The sequence below is a fragment of the Fulmarus glacialis genome, unplaced genomic scaffold, assembly GCF_000690835.1.
Source record: "Fulmarus glacialis isolate BGI_N327 unplaced genomic scaffold, ASM69083v1 scaffold18329, whole genome shotgun sequence".
Lineage (NCBI taxonomy): Eukaryota > Metazoa > Chordata > Aves > Procellariiformes > Procellariidae > Fulmarus > Fulmarus glacialis.
In genome coordinates, this window is record NW_009234078.1 from 1 (window position 1) to 19,784 (window position 19,784).

Genomic DNA, 19,784 nt, shown 5'->3' on the forward strand with positions numbered 1-19,784 from the left:
CTGCAAGGATATATTATTCATTTACAGTAAAACTAACAATCCACAGTTAAATTTATAGTTTATAAATATGCTGTCTATATTATATGTGGTATAAAAATATTTGACATTTTGTGGGCACTAGGTCAAAATAAGGTTTTCTTTTTTAAGGGACTAAAAATCATTCAGGTATATGCATATTACCCTTGTCAATTGTGTGAAAATCGTACTGACCTGGTACAAAACAGAATCCTACCATGTTGGCAAAATGAAGAAGGTAATGTATAGCATGATACTCACTGCATGACAAGGCTAATTAGGAGAAAAAAAGATTTAACAGCAGCCCAGTTCTAGCTGTACTTTAAATAAGGATATCATGACTTAAAGTGACACGGGCAGGAAGAAAGGATGCAGAAGAGGCGGGAAAAGCGAAACAGGAGAAAAAAAGCAAACTTTAAAATATACCCAACAGAAATCATTGAAATTCCAGAAGCAAGGAGAGAGCTCTAAATGCTCTAGTTTGGTAAATGCATTAAGGAAAAACAGAGGTGTATTCATTTAAAAAAGTGTGTGATTATTTTTCTGGATTCACTGCTACGATTGCTGTATTCCTGTAGAAAACAAAGCCCTTTGTGTAAGGTTAATATCTGTCCTGACTGCGTTTTCAAGTTTAACTTTAGTTGCTGGCCCTCCGTAGTTAACATAGAGGTTATTTGGCTACTTCCAAGTATCTATGGTATGCTGCTCTGAGACGGACTTCTTTATTATTAATTACTTTAAACATTTTTGGTATTGACAAACTCCACATCTCACCTCGCTGGACAAGTAACACATCCTGGTCCTTCCATTTCCTTATGTGCTCAGTCACTTCACTGGATTAAGGCATGTTTTTGTGTTCCATTTGCAAAAATAAAAACTTTTTGTACAAATGTCTGGGTTCTTTTATACAAAAATTTTTCTTCTTATGGCACAAGCAGCAGTTGCTGTTTAAGAAAATATATAAATATCCTTTTTTTTTTCTTCTGTACAAATATCTTCAGTATTCCTCCACCCCATTTAATAACATTTAACTGTACACTGTCCTACCTCATCCCTCGCCGAGAGCTCCCTCCCCCCTCCCCAGTAGAACATTTTGTATTTACACTTTCACGGCGGAGGCAGATAACGGGGCGGGGGGGCTACCCCTCATGAGGAGTCCGTGCAGGGGGACGGTGGCGGTGGGTAGAGATGGTGAGAGTAGCTCCGCTCTGTGTACGGGGAAGGCGGGCAGCTTTCATAGTTCTCCTCCGCTGACAGGTACTGGCTGCGTGGAGTGGGTGGCGGGGGGACGGGCTCTGAATCATAGTTCAAGTCACTGGTATAGCCCTTGGCTGTCGCTGCCGTGACCCTTCGGCTGGGGGCATAGTCACTGTCACAGACATCCGTGCTGCAGGGCGTCGTGGGAGGTGCAAAATGGCGGTAGCTGTAAGGCCTGTAGCTGCAGTGGGAAGATTTATGGGAAAAGCGTTGGCATATAGAAAGACTGTGCATTTCAAGTGACGCGCCTGCGAACAAGCAAGTGGCGGATAAGCCAAGGTGGAAACAGAGAGCTGGTCAACCTCTCTGCAGTAGATACACAGCATCACGCTCTCCTCTCTCTGACATCACAAACTTGCTAACCCCCCTGCAGAAGGCCCACCTTTGCGCTACAGCATCAAATTATAGCAACTAGTTAAAGGGGTTCTAATTATTAATTATCTACAGGCAATAGGCTCCCTAAGGCCTTAGCTGAGGTAGAAAATGTTGCTACTAAGAGAGTGGGGCTGGAAAGGCACCAGGATAAAAAATAGCTGTGGTGCAATTGTATGGAGAAGATATTCTATGATTCTATTATCCAGTTTATGGATGCTAATTTTCAAGTCCAGAGGGAGAGGTAGACTGAAAATCACCTGGCACATTCATAGCAGTCAGGAGAGTCGCCCGCCAGAGCAGTAACTGGGATGGAATTCCTAAATGCTGCTACCACAAAACATCTCTTAAAGTGAGCCCAAGATAGTTTAAAGAAAACAAATTAGAAAGGGAGGTGCATGGTAGCTACAATTGCCAGCATCAAAATCAGTAGTTGGGGGTGGGTGGGGATGCGGCTCCTCTATATTCAAGTCAGAACGTTAGGAAAGACAGGAAGATCAGAAACAGCAAGGCCAGGGTTTATTTTCGGCTGGGGGAGCATTCGGAAAACATTCAACCCTACACTACATCCCTAATACCATTTGTAATACTAAAAGTCACATCAGCTAACCAGTGATCAGCATGATTCATGCTGGTGCCAAAATTTGGGTTTATTTCATTAGAAAATTACTCATCGTTTTAAAAGATTTTTCATATGGCTGCAAGGGACCATTATAAACATCTGGTCTGACCTTCTGCACAACAGAGGCCATATTTTCTGCTAATGGAGAAGAGATGTCTTTTCAGCCCCAGAGACCTCATTATCCAAAAGCCCCCAAAGGCTCTGTGTTAGGGAGGCACTTCTTCCAATAGACAAACACAGCGCGCTCTTCCCATTGACCAGATCTACTAGTGATTTGGGAGGGGAACCTTTACACCCTTGGGTAGTAGGTCTCTCTTTATTTTTGGTGACTAGTTATAAAATGATAATGAACTCTAAAAAGCATCTTACAGGGAAGGTGAGAAAGATACATTCAAGTAAACAGACATAAAGCTTGTATGCCCATAAATATTAGCCAGAAAAAATAAGCAAAAGGTTAACAACCTTTTCCAGATATTAACCGTTAATATGTCAAACCAGAATTTCTGTGCTTTATCTAGGCCATAATATTAATGTTACTTCTCACTTGCCTTTATATTGCCAACTTTCCTCTGCATGGTCTTTGCCTATCATTTTTTATAATTACATAACAAGTTATTTATGACAGAAGCCTAAAAAAAGGCAGGGTTCATTCCAGGGTAAGTATTTTTGGCTCAAAGTTATCATGGTACCAGGTTTCTTTTGGCATTCAGCTAATTTTATGATGAGTGTTGTCATTCCCCCTAAAGCAATATATCTGGGAGTGTACCATTAACCCACTTATTGTATGATTTACCTCAAACAGTGCTGCACTTATACGCATGCTTCAGTGACACGATACATGTGAACCCATTTAAGCACCTGTTTTAGTGCTTGCAGAATTAGGGCCTTTGATTGCAATTCTTATGGAGCAGAGGCTGTCTTTATTCTGCATTTTCTACACTAACTGCTTTGATCCTGACGGAAGCTATTGTAATAATAATTACCTGTAGGATCTATGAGTGGATGGGCTGTTTGAAGAGTAACCAAATTCCATGGTATAATGTGAACGTTCAGTAGCTGGTGATGGTGGTGGGTTCAAAATCTAAGGGAAAAAAAAGAAAAAAGCCACAGTTTAAAAAAAAAAAAGATATGAAGGAGAATCAAGACAACATCAGTTTATAAATTTATTTTTACTACTGCTTAATAGGAACCTTAAGTTAAGAACTGCATGTTTATTCCCCAGTTCTTTAACAGACACTGGAAATGTCACTTTTTGCTATTCCCATATAAGCTATTACTAAGCTCTTCTCAAAAAACGGTGATTGCTGTTGCTATTTTGACATATCCAGTACCGGAAAGTAAAGTTGAAGCTAGCTGTTCAATACTAGATTGTCACTAGGGATACCACTGCCCTCGGCAAACTGGCAGATGTCTGCTTCTGCTAGTCCCCAAGTATTATGCTGTTTATAATATTTGCAGCATGCTGTCCAAGGCAAGCATTTCTTCCCTATACAGGCATGCTCTTACTGCACAAACAGTATTTTGATTAATTTAAGGATATAACATGATTGATTGATTCTCGGAACTGAAAACAGACAGTTGAAGATTTCAACCTGCACTGACCGAGCACGTAATTTTTTAACACTTGATAGTGGCTTGGTGGACTTCGTATAAAAATAGCTAAAAACTACCACTGATGCTAGAAGTAAAGAGACAGGGAGCCCTCTAGGGCTGGTACCAACTTTCATATAACATCTAGCGCAGCACACTACCCATTTGTGACTAGAGGAATGCTATGGAGTTGCAAGACACTTGTTTATTTATCTGTCACTTGCAAGACACAGAACACAAAACTTAATTTTAATTCCTTGAAAGGTCTATACAGAATCAACCACAGCCTTACCTCCAGAGGCACATGGCAGAGTATAATGAAAGGAGATCGCTCTGCCAGAGCTGCTCAACATTTATAGGGATTTTCTCATCTCTCCTGACATTCAATCTAACATCTTTTTCTGGCACCCAGCTCTCTCAGAACTTTTAAAAATTAACAGAAAATTCCTATACTGTTTTCGAAGAAGACAATCTCCTCTCCCTTCCCTTTCAAAATCACTTACTCCATATTTAAACAAGTTTATTAGGCTAGAAATCTAAAACAAAACAAAACATTAATCTGTCAATTAATTATCCTCAGAAAGACACTGGCACTTCCCTGAAAGTTATTAAAGGTCTATGAATAATAGAATGACTTACTGGAGGAAAGTAAGTGCCTTTGGTACTTGAAGAACTACTGGAAGAGGCTCCAGTGACATGGGCCCTGTCATAGGGTGGCCCGCTGCTCCCTCCCATAATGCTGAGGGAGCTGATCACAGATTTACCTCGAGACATCCCTAAAGAAGAACACAGATGTATGTCAATATTCCATTCTTTGAAGCAAACAGAGAAAAGAAAGCTTAAAAAAAAAATCTAGAGGATAACAGCAGTATAAGCACAACTCCTAAAACCAAAATTAATCTTCTTGGTATTAAGAGCAAATTCAGTGCTCCTTGATGGACAACTGGAATGAAGAGGGTCAGGGAATAAGCACGTTGGTTTTGTTTATCAGCTACTCAACTGCAGGACTTGGCACTGGGCTATGCTAGAGCTGTGTGAAGAGAAACAGATTTCTTTCACTTGAACGGCTGAAAGAGACTTGAGAGAACAGGCATTCAGGCACTATTTCTATGCCTCAGAATAAAACATGAAACTGACTCTGACCACCTCAACCGAGCAACTGAAATTTGTGCGAGGGAAGAGAGGGTTTGTGTTCTTTCATTTCCACACCGTTAAGTGAGCTTTTGCTACTGGACTGAAGCACGCTGGCAGAGAGTCCAAGTGGGAAACAGAGAGGTATGCCACTGTGCTCAAAATAATGGTGAAAATTCTGCTCAAAGACTCTCCTTATGAAAGCAGGTTATTACAGAAGGCAAAGAAATTTGGTGCATTATTTTAACCCTGTTACAGCCTCAACAGAACCTCTGTGTTCTGACTGGAACCTGCTGGATCCAAAGCCACAAGTTACAGTACATATTTAGTCAATATATACAGAAGCAATGATATAAATGAAGTGCAACACTGCGGTTAAATCTTACTTTTTAAACAGTGGTAGCATCATTCACTTGGATTGGTGTTGGAAACTTCATCATCACACGAAATAAGCTGAGACCACAGTTATTGCTGGTCATCACAGACTTTACAGGAAGTTCCACAAGCATACAAACCCAGTCTACAGATCTAACAAGAATAATTACATAATGTTTAAAGTCCCATGAATATAACTCTGTGTAATTTTACCCTGTATTGTCATGACACCTTCTGATGCTATAATAGTCCAAAAAGAGGCTTCTTTAGTAGCAAAAGAAGAGAACTCCCATGGCACGTGTATCTATTTGAGCTTATGGTTCTGCTAAGTATCTAAATGCTTGTGAATAGCAGCTCATGAATATAAAGAAGGATGGTGACAAGCCTTGACGGTCCTGGCTTCCAACAACTTCCAGGAGTTATGCATCTGGAACGGACATCTCCTCTGCATATGTGCACAGTATCCTCAGCTACAACTATGTGGTGCCAAAGAGCAGGACAAGGATCACACTATTTACTCACCAGGAAGAGACCCTGACAAAGAGCTTGGGTGAGGCACATAACCAAGAGGTACAGAGGCTGGTCCGTGCACCACGTAATCATTGGTCATTGTTTCCCCATCTCCCTTCATGCGTGGGCACAGCACCCTCTGGCAGATGAAATACATTGCTCCAACCACAAAAACTGTAAGGATCACACCAATGATGGAGCCTATTGTGTTGTTGGGCTGTGGTGCAGGTTCCTCTGTTGTGTCTGAAAGGAAAAAGGAAAAATCAGACTGTGTAAGTTAATCCAACAGCTTCGTGTACCAACATCAGTTTTCCTGACATCTTTCCACACAGAAAAAATAGAAGCCTCCTCTTCTGTAGGCAGACAACAGCTTTCAAATTAATATACGGGACGAACAAACAGGCACTGGGACAGGTCCGTTTAAAGACTCTGAGTGTCCAAAAGGGCCACCTGTGCTACTCTCTCCACACATGCAGAGAATTTTTTGAATCACAAATGCCAGGAAATGAATAGTACATGCATGTGCAGGGAGGTTGATGAACCAGGTCCTGATCTTGCTTCGTGCTGACAGGCAGGGCTATCCTTTGAACTGGATGAACAAGACTTGCAGCCATGACTCCAGACAGCACTGTGCTGGGAACTCGATTTATGCTTTTTCTTGTCATTAAAGACAATGACAACTACTTTTCATGTTGCACCTCATCACATAAGCACCTAGGTTATCACTCAATGTAACAGACTGGCATTCCCTTTTCTCAACTGTGTAACTTTCACTTACGCTGAACAGTAGAGGTGATGCACCAATGATGAATTTTCAGTTTGGTGCCATTTATTAAACTACCTAACGTACTCGACATCCAACCCACACTGACGGTTACAGATATAGCTGAACTTCAGCTTTAGAGGTGCCATCCTTATGAGGAATTTGTATCTGAAACGATTATTCAACAGTCAAAATGAGTGGCTTTCCCTACCATTCTAAGCAATGACATTTCTGGGAATAACTGACAACCCCCTGCCTGTGCTTCATGAATTTGACAAGAAAAGCAGACTTTAAAGTATTTTCCTGTTCTAGTCAGTGTTTTACATCTTATCCATTACTGAAAGTCTTTTCCTCAACACATTTTCTTCTCCCTGAACACCAAACCCACACTTTAACCAGCTTGTCACAGTCTACAGAGATAAGTAAACAGACTTCTGATCATACTGGAAGAGGGACAGTGACAACTGCAGTCTTACTCTGGGTGGGCTAATTTTCCATCCTCTGTTACAAAACCAGAAAATATATGAACTATAATAAAGATAACTATACATGTCTGTATAGTGATAATATCACTAATAACTTGGTAGCATGACAGAACATCTCCTATTACTTCTTCTTAAGATCAAGGGTCCAACTCCGGCTTTGCATTTTCAAGTTATGTGTGTGTCAACTGTGATACACTCTAACACAAGAAGAGATGTCCCTATTTACAATTTCTTTTAAAGCACCAACAGTGAAAATGCACTTTCAAGTTGGAATTTTAAAGGCAGTGGTTTTCTGGCAGAGCCTTGGAGATTTCAAGGTAGGGGATATCACATGTTACAAATCATAAATCAAGCTCAGAATTACATCTTTTCAAGATACAAAGGAAATTTTAGAAGGTTTACTCTTTAAACAGAGTGCTCCTCTGATTCTAAAAGCACCTGCTATTAATTCTCTGGATGAGAAAACCATGAAGCAGAGCAGTTATATATAAAAGCCTCATGCTGCTAGAAAGATTTTTTTAACACTGCACCAACTCAGCATACTAACAGATTATAGTAAAACAAACCTTTTATTTCTTTTAAAAGTTTAAAAAGGTAAGTGGAAAAATTAATAGCCTGCTCTGCCTCAGAGACTACTTGTTCAGAATACTAGCTATTTTTGTTATTCCTATTCTACCATGTTGTGCATTAATTGCTTGACAGCAGTTATGAACAGCAGCATTCTTTTGGGGAACAATTAATTCAGTCTGGTTGGCAGAGTAAAATCTAACTCATAGAGAAGGTAAGAAACAAATTTCAGAGGCTGCAATCAAGTCTCTAGTCTCAGGTTTTACACTTACAGCATCCTTGCTCATCTGAGCTGTCACTGCAGTCCAGGTTGTGATCACATTTCTTGCTTTTCCCGATGCACTGCCCACTGGCACAGCGGAACTGATCGGTTAAACAAAGCACTGGAAAGAGAATCCCCCACACACCAAGAGTCAGTATCAAAGACTTCTACTCTTTAAAATGATTAAGAAAACAAGACACCAAAGCATACAATCAGGAGTATCTTGGGAGAGCTTAGCCTGCTGCTAGCTTTATTTCTTGAAGTAGCCAGTGACACACAAAATCCCTCATGCCAACCATGCAGAAAAAGTGATTCAGTGTTCTGTTGAGGATATTGCACAATGGGTACCTGGTCCTTACTGCCTATTTACAATAAGCACACTACAAGATAAAGTTACCTTGACTAAAATAACTCAGAAGCAGAAGGCCACTGAGAACACAGGCACTTATCCCAGGACATGGTTGTTATTGCAAAATTACTGTAAGAATTCCCAACTCTAAGCATTTACTGTAATATAAGAGAGAAGAATTAAGTTATTAAAAATAAATCTGCCAAACCATGATGATAAAATTGTTTAAGAAAGATAAATGTGGTTTCTCAATGCCCTCATGCTTTTCCTGTAAACCTTGAAAACTCCTTGATCATGGGACAATGTATTTCACTTGACATTATGTTTTTAAACTGAAATGAAAGACAGAAGATAAAACTGGAGCTTTGCCAGTACACTCAAAAAAATACACTACCACTTTGGGAAAAAAAGGTACTGCAGGCAAGGTGCTGGCTGCTGTTGTTTACACATATTTTTGCCTCCTGTTTCTCATAAATCCAAAAATCCTTTCTGACTTCAGTTGAATTAAGAAGTTAAACTAAAGGCTTTTCTGATCTGTAATCAACTTGAATACTCGGAATAACAGGGCCACTTTGAAGGTGATAAACAGCCCCTGGTCTGATATGTCCAGTCGCTGGATGGCAACTGGGAAACTAACTTGCACAACGTATTTTCAGATGTCAGCATCTCATCTGGCTAACAATCACTTTTCATCACACAGGAAATTCTGCATCGGTCTGTATGTTTTTGTTCGAGCTGGAGCACATCTTTTGGAAAGAAATTCAGCCTTGATTCAAAGACCCTTAGACAATCTCTTCAAAGAAGGAAAATGTACTGAAAGGATATAGAGAAGGGGCATCCTTTCAAGCTTACAAGTTGTCCCTACAACTCCTCACTACTGGCACAGTGGGGAAAGGGCAAATTTGCTCGTGTTTCACATTGTATAGTCGTGGGGTAGTTCAGATTCCACCAGCATAACCTGTCCTGTCCAAAATTAATGGAACTAATTCTCATTGTGTCGGCAATAGCACTTCCCTCTGTAACAATGGCTTAAACTCTCTCTTTTGCTGTGCTCTATAGGAAGAAGAGGTCTCCAGAAACCTCGTCTGTCTCTCACTCCCACTTACTCACAAAAGCTTAACTTCATTTTGTTCAGGTATTATAAAATAAACAATCCCAAGACCTTTACTCGGTACAAGGTACACAAAAGACTATGACAAGGATTTGTTCCACTTTGTAATTCATCTCCACTTACCAGGTTTTTAGAGCTTAAAAACGTGTCATCTTTTTAATAGTACTTTTTGCAAACAGAGCTTAAATCACTGTGCAGGAGATCAGTGTTATTTCTATCTCACAGGTGGAGAAACAAAAGTATGGAGTTGTGAAATAATTTCCTATTCAATAGATCAGTTTAAAAACTAGCAGAACCTCGGATCCTTTCAAATCCTACTCAGCAATAACTTCGGTATCTATCATAGTGTTGCCAGGACAGCTTTATTTTCATCACACTCCGAAAGATCCTCTGTACCTTCACAGTTCTTCTCATCAGAGTTGTCCTGGCAATTTGCTTCTCCATTGCACCGGAGGGCACTGTCTATGCACTGTCCACTTTCACACTGGAACTGGGTGTCTGAGCACACTGGGCAGTTCTTTTCGTCACTGTGGTCTTCACATTCAGTGAAACCATCACAGCGCCAGGCCACCGGGATGCAGTCAATCTCACCTGTGAAACAGGTGAACTGCTGAGGGGAGCATGTTGGTGGTTCTTTAAAAATCAAGCAAACAAACAAAAATTAAAAATCCAGGTGAACAAACAGCAGATCAGGATAGGTAAGGACAAGAAGAGCTCAGCTGCTTTCATTTATCAAGCAGCTGATAAACGTGCCATGTCATAAGGTAACTTCCACCCCCACTGCCTCCAGAGTCATTTGTGCAGACCTTGAGCCCCGTGCGACTGATGCAGGCTCACATCGACGGAGGCTCATTAGACAAAGAACAAGAGGAACAGAGAAACATGCACACTCAAAACACAATTATTTTCTTCCCTTCCCACTTCAGCCTCTTACATCCTTCTCTTAGTAGGTCTTTAAAAGTCTTCATTTAAAGTCAACACACTTTTCTACTCGTCCTTTCCTGCAACACCAGTGTATACACAAACGATGGCTCACTTTCTTTTTAACGTTTGACAGTCATTGTATAGAAAATGTTGAAAGGATGTAATGCGCTGCAGATGGATGCACTGTGACTCAATGTCTAGTTATGTGCCCTCGACAGCTCTGTTCAGACAAAATTCTTTTAAAACGACAAAAAAATGCTCCATCTAGTCAAGTCCCGCTATCTCAACACAGCTGTTAGCTGTTATTTAACATTTACTACAGTAACTGTTAATCTCATGCAGTAAGTAAGTGTGGATTTTTTTCCTTTTTTTTAATCCCCCTTTCCTCCCCCGCTTTTTGGCCTGGTATTAAACTTGCTCTGAGAAAATATCTGGATTATGTTAGCTCTTGTTCCATTGTGAGACCACACGTCGCCTTGATGGCGAGAAGATTGCATAATAAATCCATTCAGTACGGTGGCACAAAGAGACCCAAGCACCAAAGTGCCTCTCCTCTCCCCCATTTCAACCCCACCCTTGGAGACACCAGGGCGTAGGCTACAGTGGCCGTATCACCATGGAGGAGGCAACTCGCCCTTCTGGGACTGCAGTTCGGAAAGACATGCACAGGGTGAGTTTGAGGAGTACGGCAAAGAAGAATAAAATGGCACAGACATGGTGCAATATGCCAGAACATGAGAATTTACCACCATTTGAAAAAGGAGAATATACAGAGTGATAGAAAAAAGTAATAAAAATTATACAATTAAAAAATGAAGTAGAAAGTGTGAGCAGAAATCCTTATTCAACAGTCAACTAGTGAATTTCTCCTCTTCTCTTACTCTTTCTCAATACTTGTAGATTTAACTGGGAGGGGGAAGCAAAGAGGTAAGAGTGTAAAAGCGTGTAACAGCACTTGGTGCACTGTCACATTCCTTCTGCTCAGAAGCCACCCCTAAAGATGGTGACCCGCCCTCCCACCCCCAACCCAGAAGGTGAGAGCTCAGTGACACAGAGCACAGGAAGGATTTACCTCCGCAGGACAGCTCATCCTGCAGCAGAACAAGGTGGACTGGGCAAGAGCAGCGCGTGGTGCCGTCGCCCTTCACGATGCAAATGTGCGAGCAGCCACCATTATCTTGAGAACAAGGATGTTGTCCTGTGATTTTAAAAATAAGACAGACAGGTACTGACAAGAACTCCCCACCTCTTTTCTGACCTTTCAGTGATTTCTTTTGACTCCCTTCATTACTTCCTTCCCCCTGGGGAGGGTAGTACTAAAAACAACCCTGAAAAAGTTGCATTTTATTGTGTGCATTTTTTCCGTTTACACACATCAATAACTACCATGCACATCGATAACTGTCTGTGATCTGAAACACTGTAAGAATCGTGCCATGGGGTCTACTAAAACAGTTAACAGTACTCTAAGTGTTTTGCTTCTTGTGCGAGGTAGAATTAATTCTGCAGCAAAAATAGTAGCATTAGTAATACAAAAAGATGCCGCCTTGGATTCCATATTTCATTTTCTCTATCAAAGACCATTAAAAAAGTAAACTTTTCTAATTTATGAGTTCTGAAGCTTCCACACTGTCTCCGAAACTCAAATTAACATGCTCTAGATAAATATGTCTCTTCATTTTAATGTTTAATAAGGACAACATACTTCTCTTGGAACTCCTGACAGATTTACTGAGATTAATAGCAAACAAAACTAGTAGTACTCTGCACTGATGCTTTAATTAAACATCCCCAGACATTTTTCTACATATTTCTCCAAGGTATGCACCACAGCCTATTAACCAGGCCTATTTCCTTCAGGACGACGGCAGCTCCACTGCTTTAACCATCCAGCTCCCACCGTTTCAAGCATGTGTGTGGGGAAAGGCTATATCCTGGTAAACAGAAAACTTTTAGAAGTGCAGCCACGTACAACACAAATTGTTGCTTAATACACGCTTCCTTTGTGCAATGCAACGTTGCTCTTCTGTCATTTACTTTCAATACGATTTGCCACCAACAAAAATTGTTCACCGTGCCTTCAAGGCAGGCAGTCCATTGAAACGTTTACTGCTAGTAGAAGGCCCTGAGAGCTGTGCTTGTCTAAAAGGCGTAAACACCTATTAGCGACTCACTAGCGTGATCCAGAAAATCCTCTGCTAGGGATAACAGGACGTTTCCACTGTGCCTACAGACACTCAAACGCCAGGTGTCTGTATGGGACTACCAATAAAGTTGTCATCAGCAACAAAACATGATGCTGGGTTTGTGATAGATTTCCAGTCCACTGCCAACTGCCCGAAGGAAATAAACTTAATTGCACCCTGGCGATGTACAGACAAAAACCAATACCAACTTCTGGCCCCTTCGATCTGCACTGATGTTGATCAGTGACAAGGCAAAACAGGCTCATCTCTCTGCTGCCACTCCTTGCCTCGAGCCCCGCAGGCACTTTTTGCACTTGCAAACAGGGATTGCACTTACTGTATTCCTGAATGTTGAGCTCTTTCACAGCATGGATGTCACTGAGTTGTGCAATACGAGCTTGGACCTTTGTACGTCCTTCTCGACCTGTCATATCAATCTTTTCAATCATCTGCTGTTGCCTGTCAATCCAATACAGCCAGTTTTCAAATACAGTTAGTCCCACAGGCTGCAAGATATTAGAGTCTTCCAAAACGATCCGGTTGGCACCTGCAGAAGGGGAAGAGTGGTTTAGCTCAACTAGAATCAACTGAAATACTATCACAAACATTTTCTACACTACTCACACCACTATTTTCTACTACTTTTACACTACCAGGTAAGCCTGCTATAAAAACACAACCAATCCTGGGTCCTCTGATGCAAGACTGATGCATTTTGCAGACAGATGATCAAAATTTTTTTCTGCTTTCATCAAGAAGGCAGTTTTTGTGTTTCAAATACATTTACTGTATTTAAGAAGCATCCCAAGTTGGGGCTCAGCTCTCATGAGCCTATCTAGTCTTTTACCGATATGATGGGAATTGGTAATTCTTTTCATTCTTCTATCCTTTTTTTGGAGAGATTAACTGCTTTGTCTTGGCATACAACAGGGAATAAGAATTTGGATTATTAGCTTGAGTTAATTAATACAAGATAAAATCCAAGTGAAGACAAGGTAGTTAGTACTTTTCACATGAATTATGAGATTATGGTAAACACTTGACATCTGATTTCCTCATATTCTTTTGTTTCAACTACATTATCTTCACTACGGTTTTCCTGCTAAGTTGGGAACGCTCCTCTCTTGCTAGTGAAGACTTACTTTCCTCAGTTCTTTTAGCAATCATCGGTAGCAGCCAAGAGGCTTTAGCCTTACACCTCTGAAGAGTATTTGTTGACTTTTATGCTAGATTACCTGGCATTAAATATAGTCAAGAGCAACTGCCACACTTCATGGTTAACACTCCACATAAACAGAAGACAGTCCACAGCTGCTTTAAAGGTATCATTAAAGACTGTCCAAAGACAGTGAAGACTTTGTAACTCATACACAGAAGGAAAATACGTTATTCAAAACCTGAGAGCTCAAGAGTGAGGTTTAATCCATGCTTCATTTATTTTACATGACATGACATGGTCATTAACACTCAAATATTCAGTGAGGTTTATCAGATTCTGAGCATAAAATTACTCACAAACGTAAGGAATCTGCTTTAATTTTGAAATGCTGAAACAGTATCACACAGTCTAAAATTAGGCCACAGCTTGAAAATTTACACGTAAATCCTGGTATTTCAGATATCTGGGCTCACTGCTGTGCTTCTTTTTTACTTTTACTACAAAGACAATAGCTTTGCATATGTTGATCCACAAAACAATTTCCAAGAAGTTTTTATATTTTGTCCTGCAAAAATATACTAGTACAATTGAATACCACAGAAAAATTCTACTGTGTCTCTACCATGCGCACACAAGATAATGTTATGGGACAAAAGACACATATATTTTATGTTTTTATAATTTGAGTAGGTTCTATCCCTCTGTTTTGATTAGTAGAAAAAATGTTCTTTGGCTTCTTGAGAATTTAATCAACAGTATGTCAGTGATGATGACGCACAAACAAATTCAGCTATAAAAAAATATATTTATCTCCTTTTCACTAAATGCATACAGAGCTCAGAAGTTAAGTAACCTTCCAAACATTTAGCAAGTGGTAACATCTGAAGCAGAACACGGAAATTCAGATATTAATCCTCAGCTAGACTGGGCTCTCACCCACCACTTTGGAACAACACCAGCAATGATCTGATCAAGAAAAGGTGTTGATGGATTCTGAAGGAGGCTATACCCAGACTGATGTAGAAATTAATAGACTGAGTGATGCAAGTCAAACTAAATAACTGCAACCGTCTATTAACCCCCATGAACATGACTCATTGTATAGGGAAAAGGTAAGAAACAGCAACCTGCATCTCAAGGAGAAGAAAAGCTAAGCCGGGAATACGGGAAAATGCAAAGATGACAGGAACGAATATAGTTAAAACTAAGACCTTGACCTACCCAAATGGAGTCTCTACATGCCCTGCTCTGCCATGCCCATGTCAATCAGCATGGCATTTTGCAGTATGCTCCTAAAGCTCTGAAGCTTAAAATTTTCACTCCCTTAATGTCTTAATCTTTCTTTTTAATATTTGTGACCAAGTGTAACTGACTATTTCTGACTAAACAGAGACACTGAAATCCCTCCTTCCATAAACCAACAATAAAATCCGAAGCTGGCTCATCAGGGTGCTAGTCCCCTTTATTGGGAATGTCAGATGAAAGGAGATGTGATTAAGAGGAGCTTTGTCTCCTGGCATCACCATTCTCTTTCCAGCAATACCTTTTACAAAAAGACTTAAAAACAAACAAATAAATGCAACAATCAGGACACACCCGTAGCTCATTCTATTTCCAAATAAAAATGACTTAATTCCAGAATCATTAGACATTTCCAAATCACACTAATTATTCTGGAATAGAAGAAGTAATTTCCAAATAGTTTCCATGGTAGGGAGCTAATTCCAGTCATCTTTTCATAAACAACCCCTTAATCATGTGAAGAATCTGGTTAGCTTCAATAGGATCTCCCATTTGGGCAGCATAACCGAGTCCTAACTGCATGCCTGAAGGACAGGGAGGAAGAGAAGGACTGCATCACATAAAAGGCGTTCTAACTCTCCTTCTCTTTATGGGTACCGGCATCTACAGTCGACAGAGCAAGAGACTGTGCATGTTTTTAAGAAGCTAACATGCAGAAAAATTACTCTGCCCATCAAAAGAGCCTATTAATCAGCATTCCTAAGCACAGGAATGCATCTCAGCAGTTAGCAATTTACCGTGGTGATTATAGCAATCTATTTGTGGTGCAAATGCCAAAAAGCAAGAGAGGTTTTGGAATGATTTTTCTTCATGTTCTTTGAAAATATGGCAAGCTTTTACTACACAACATTGGTGATCCAACAGCCACATCTTTAAAAAAAAAAATGCAGAATCATTAAAAACAGACTAGCTTAAAATTTAGACCCATCTCCTCCTCTGGTGTCCTATTTTCCCGCAGGTAACAGACATAAAGACAGAAACAAAGCACATATGATCTTCTGCTGCTGCCCATTACTTTACTCATGCAGACCTTGGATGTGGGATAGCCTAGAACATACTGGGATACACCATACCGCTTTTTTTTAAAAAAACAATTCACTAACTCAGCTCAGCTTATGTCCTGTGTTTTAAAATAGTAAACAATCAGGATATCGCAGTTCATTAGTGACCCTGAATCTTCCAGTGACACAACATGTCAATCACTGAAAAAAATTACTGTGTTGCTGAGCCTCAATTCCAATCTTCTAGAAAAACTGAAATGTTTTCCAAAACAAAAGCTTATTCTAGCAGCTTAACAAAAGCCTGAAAAATCACACTGGTGTCAGTGGGATTACATGCTGCTACTTTGAATGAAGGTATCGTGTCATCAGTGAAAGACATTACTATGAACTACCATACTCTCGCTAAGTTTTCAAACTTGCTCACAGATTGCAAAGTGTGTCCTTATTTCCTTACGCATGTACTTATGCTTCTGATAGTAGAGTAACACTCAGCTCAATTACAAGGACATGAACTATTCAAACTGGGGATGGACTTACTGCAGAGGAAGGAAAAATTCTGCCACTGCCCTTCACTAGCAGCAGAGCGAGGGGGGCATATACCCCATCACCTAACAGAGATGGGTGTGTATGCACTCAGAACATCTTGGTGCTCCCCCATCAGCAACATCCAGCCCAGCTCATACAACAAATTACTACCAAAGCCACATGAGACAGCTGAGCTGGATCTGGCTAGTCAATAAGAGACATCTCAGTCTCTCTCACCCAGTCTGACTGCATGATTTTACCTCTTCTCTTGCTCCAGTTCTGGTTGCTTGCTGGACTCTTGCTGAACCAATTCAGCTTTCCAAACCAATAGAACACTGTTCTCTATTTCTCTTTCTCTGTATATTGTTGTTAAGTTATTATTTTGCTTATGTGGATAAGTGAGCTGAATCAAGTCATAAAGGAGGTCAGACAAGCAGCATACCCAACCTTAGGGAGCAGGCAAAGAGAACTCCATAGCTGGAAGAGGGAGTTTTTTGCCTTTTGAGAACAGAGAGATGTTAGATCTACTCTATCCTTCTCACATCATTTCACCCTAAATGACAGGTACATAAGTGATCTGCACACCTGCTGCTTTAACTCTGCAGAAAAGATTTTCCCACTAATGGGAAACTTTCCTCTGATTGACAGATTACTGCACCAAAACCAATGCCTTTAAAAACAACCCTCTCCCTCCCCTTTCCAAAACTGCTGCAATTTATTTATGAACAGACTTTGGGAAACCACACAAAGGTCTTGCAGTGAGAAACTGAAGTAAATAGCATGTGGAGCAATTAATAATGCAAATCATAGATAGAGGCATGAGACTGTAAAGGCACGCTGCATGAATCATGCACATTCCCTGGCTGGGAATTTAGGGAGCGATTAGAATCACAGTACAGACTGTTTATAGTAGGAAGGGAAAGACGACACCTTTCTCTGCATTCCCCCACACCCACACCACACAAATGAATCACTGAATTAAAGTGCTACTCTACCTGAAAGGTCACTGCTTTCAATTCTCCGCAGGTCTGAATCAGCCCAGAACAACTTGCCTAGCTGGCTGTCAATAGCTAAGGCTATGGGCTTGCTCAAACCACTGAAAAAAAGGACCTCTCGTTCAGTTCCATCCAATGCTGCTCTCTCAATTTTAGGAGACCTTTCTTGTAGGTTGGTGAAATACATGTATCTGGAATAGGAATGATTAGAGGAAGAAAGTTTATTTGATCTTTCCACGTTTTTGCTATATGACCAAGACATCTTAACAAATGTCAAAGATGTTTTTATTCTGACAAACAGAAACCAACCAGCAGCAAGAAAATAATTTGATTCTCAAGACCTTCAGCCTGAATTTCCCCACATCACTATTTCAGCTACATACCCTTTCTCTGGATTCACCACAATGGCCCTGGGCCTATCTTGATCTCCTTTGAGCACTACTCCCATGGGTCTTCCATCCAGGCGTGTCACATTGATCACATTAGTAGCTTCGCAGGTCCAGTAGATATAGCGGCTGTAGATGTCAATGCTCAGGTCATAAGGCTGCATATCTAGGTTCTGATTGGGAACTGGACTTGTCACAACAGTGAGGCTCTACAAAGAAAAGAAAAACAACCCACAGAAGAGCATTTAAATGTGATTCAACGTGAGCGATTTTATTTGCTATGGATGCACCACATCAAACTACTCCTCAGCAAAAGGAGGCAGCCAAAATACTATCATAAAGTAAGGAGACACCCCACCAACACCTTTGATCAGATATAGACACTTAGTCCTGATGGTTTGTTGTAATGGCAATCATGTAAGTTGACTGCAGCTCATAAGACTTAGCAAGTTTGACTTAGCAAGTCCAAATTGCCTTGGCGTTGAAGATTCAGGGTCAGCTTCCATGTTTCCTCTGCTTTCTTGACAACTCTAAGTTCAGTTTGGATAGACCCAAACCCAGCACATTTAGCACTCTACAACAGAAACGCATGACCACTAATTCCCAAAGCTGCAGCTGAATAGATAAAAACACAGGCAAAGTGAGACCAGACAGCACTTGAAATTCTTGCCTTATTCTTCTCCACCATCACTGCCATCACAGTTGGGGGACATAACATAAGGATGAATAATAAATGGGAAGGCAACTCTGCCAAGAGACAGAAAGGACATCAGCTAGCATATGACAGTGACTTTAGAGCATTTCCAGCTAACACCTTTCTGCTTCAAAGTTCTTGCCTTCTACTGGTCCAGACCTCTGGAGTTCACATGCCTTTCTTTTTTTTAATTTTTTTTTTTTTTTTTTTTTTTAAGAAAGAAACTGCATAGTCTCCCTATAGTGAAAGGTGAACCTAACTGACATCTTTCATGAACTTCTCAAAAAATCTTAAGAGGATTAATAACTCACAAAACACGGCCTTACATAATCTTTTTGGAAAACTTCATGCTTTTGAGGTGAGCAGCCTCCACTCTCTCACCCCCAAATTAAACTTCACCATAAAATTTGCCTAACTTTATTTGGCTTGTCACCTCTATGAAAGGGTGTGCCTACTAGTCTTACATTTGTTTATTCTGCTGAAGCTGGCAAAAACCTGGTGCCTTTGACTAGTTTTGGGTGTTAAATTATTTAAATATTCCAAAATTAAAACCATTGCTAAATTAAGAGTTAAAGCTGAAGGGCGTTTCACCAGGATCCAACTACCACCACACCCGCCACCAGAAACCACACTCTCTTACAAATTAAACTGAATATAGCACCTCCGTGTTGTTCATCTTAGTCTCCTGCTCCTCCCCCATTCAAAAAATCAGGAAGAAAAAAATCTACTTTAAAATGTGAAAATGAATAAGCAGTCATTGCTCACAATTAACCTCACTAAACCTGCATCACCTTTTGCCTTCTACCCTACTCTACTTTTCCTGTATTCCCCAGTCAAATACATTTTCCCAAGCCTGCTACATCTCTTACAGGTCACTAGTTTCAAACTCCTTGCTCAGTGACTGACAACTCTCCTCCTATCCCCACCAGAACCCGGGAGGCTTCAGACACAGCTGTGTGCTCACAAAGTCCCACCCTCTTCATTTCAGAGTCAATGCCCCTGCACCCTGCTCACTGGCAACTCTTCCTTCTCTCTGACACACTCCGTTTCTCCCAAGAACCTTCCCATCCATGTTTCACTTCTCTCAAATATGGGTTTCCAACAGCCCCCAGCCAAAAGACGGTGTTGAACGAATAATGCAGTGTAAACAACAGTATCTTTAAGTTGGCCTTAGTTTTCCACATTTTATTTCCTGCTGCACCT

The 19,784-nt window shown here is 40.6% G+C and overlaps 1 protein-coding gene across 1 annotated transcript in view; it reads right to left on the reverse strand.

The window, feature by feature from the left end:
- Window positions 1–298: 298 nt before the first annotated feature.
- LRP6 (low density lipoprotein receptor-related protein 6) overlaps window positions 299–19,784 on the reverse strand; it is a gene marked incomplete at its 5' end in the record, with an annotated part of 31,611 nt that continues 12,125 nt past the window's right edge. Inside the window, 10 exons of the mRNA XM_009585547.1 lie at window positions 299–1,453; window positions 3,250–3,347; window positions 4,496–4,632; window positions 5,885–6,115; window positions 7,960–8,070; window positions 9,806–10,042; window positions 11,406–11,531; window positions 12,857–13,066; window positions 17,502–17,692; window positions 17,885–18,096. Of these exons, the coding sequence (XP_009583842.1) occupies window positions 1,162–1,453; window positions 3,250–3,347; window positions 4,496–4,632; window positions 5,885–6,115; window positions 7,960–8,070; window positions 9,806–10,042; window positions 11,406–11,531; window positions 12,857–13,066; window positions 17,502–17,692; window positions 17,885–18,096 (1,845 nt within the window). The remainder of the gene's footprint in view (window positions 1,454–3,249; window positions 3,348–4,495; window positions 4,633–5,884; window positions 6,116–7,959; window positions 8,071–9,805; window positions 10,043–11,405; window positions 11,532–12,856; window positions 13,067–17,501; window positions 17,693–17,884; window positions 18,097–19,784) is intronic.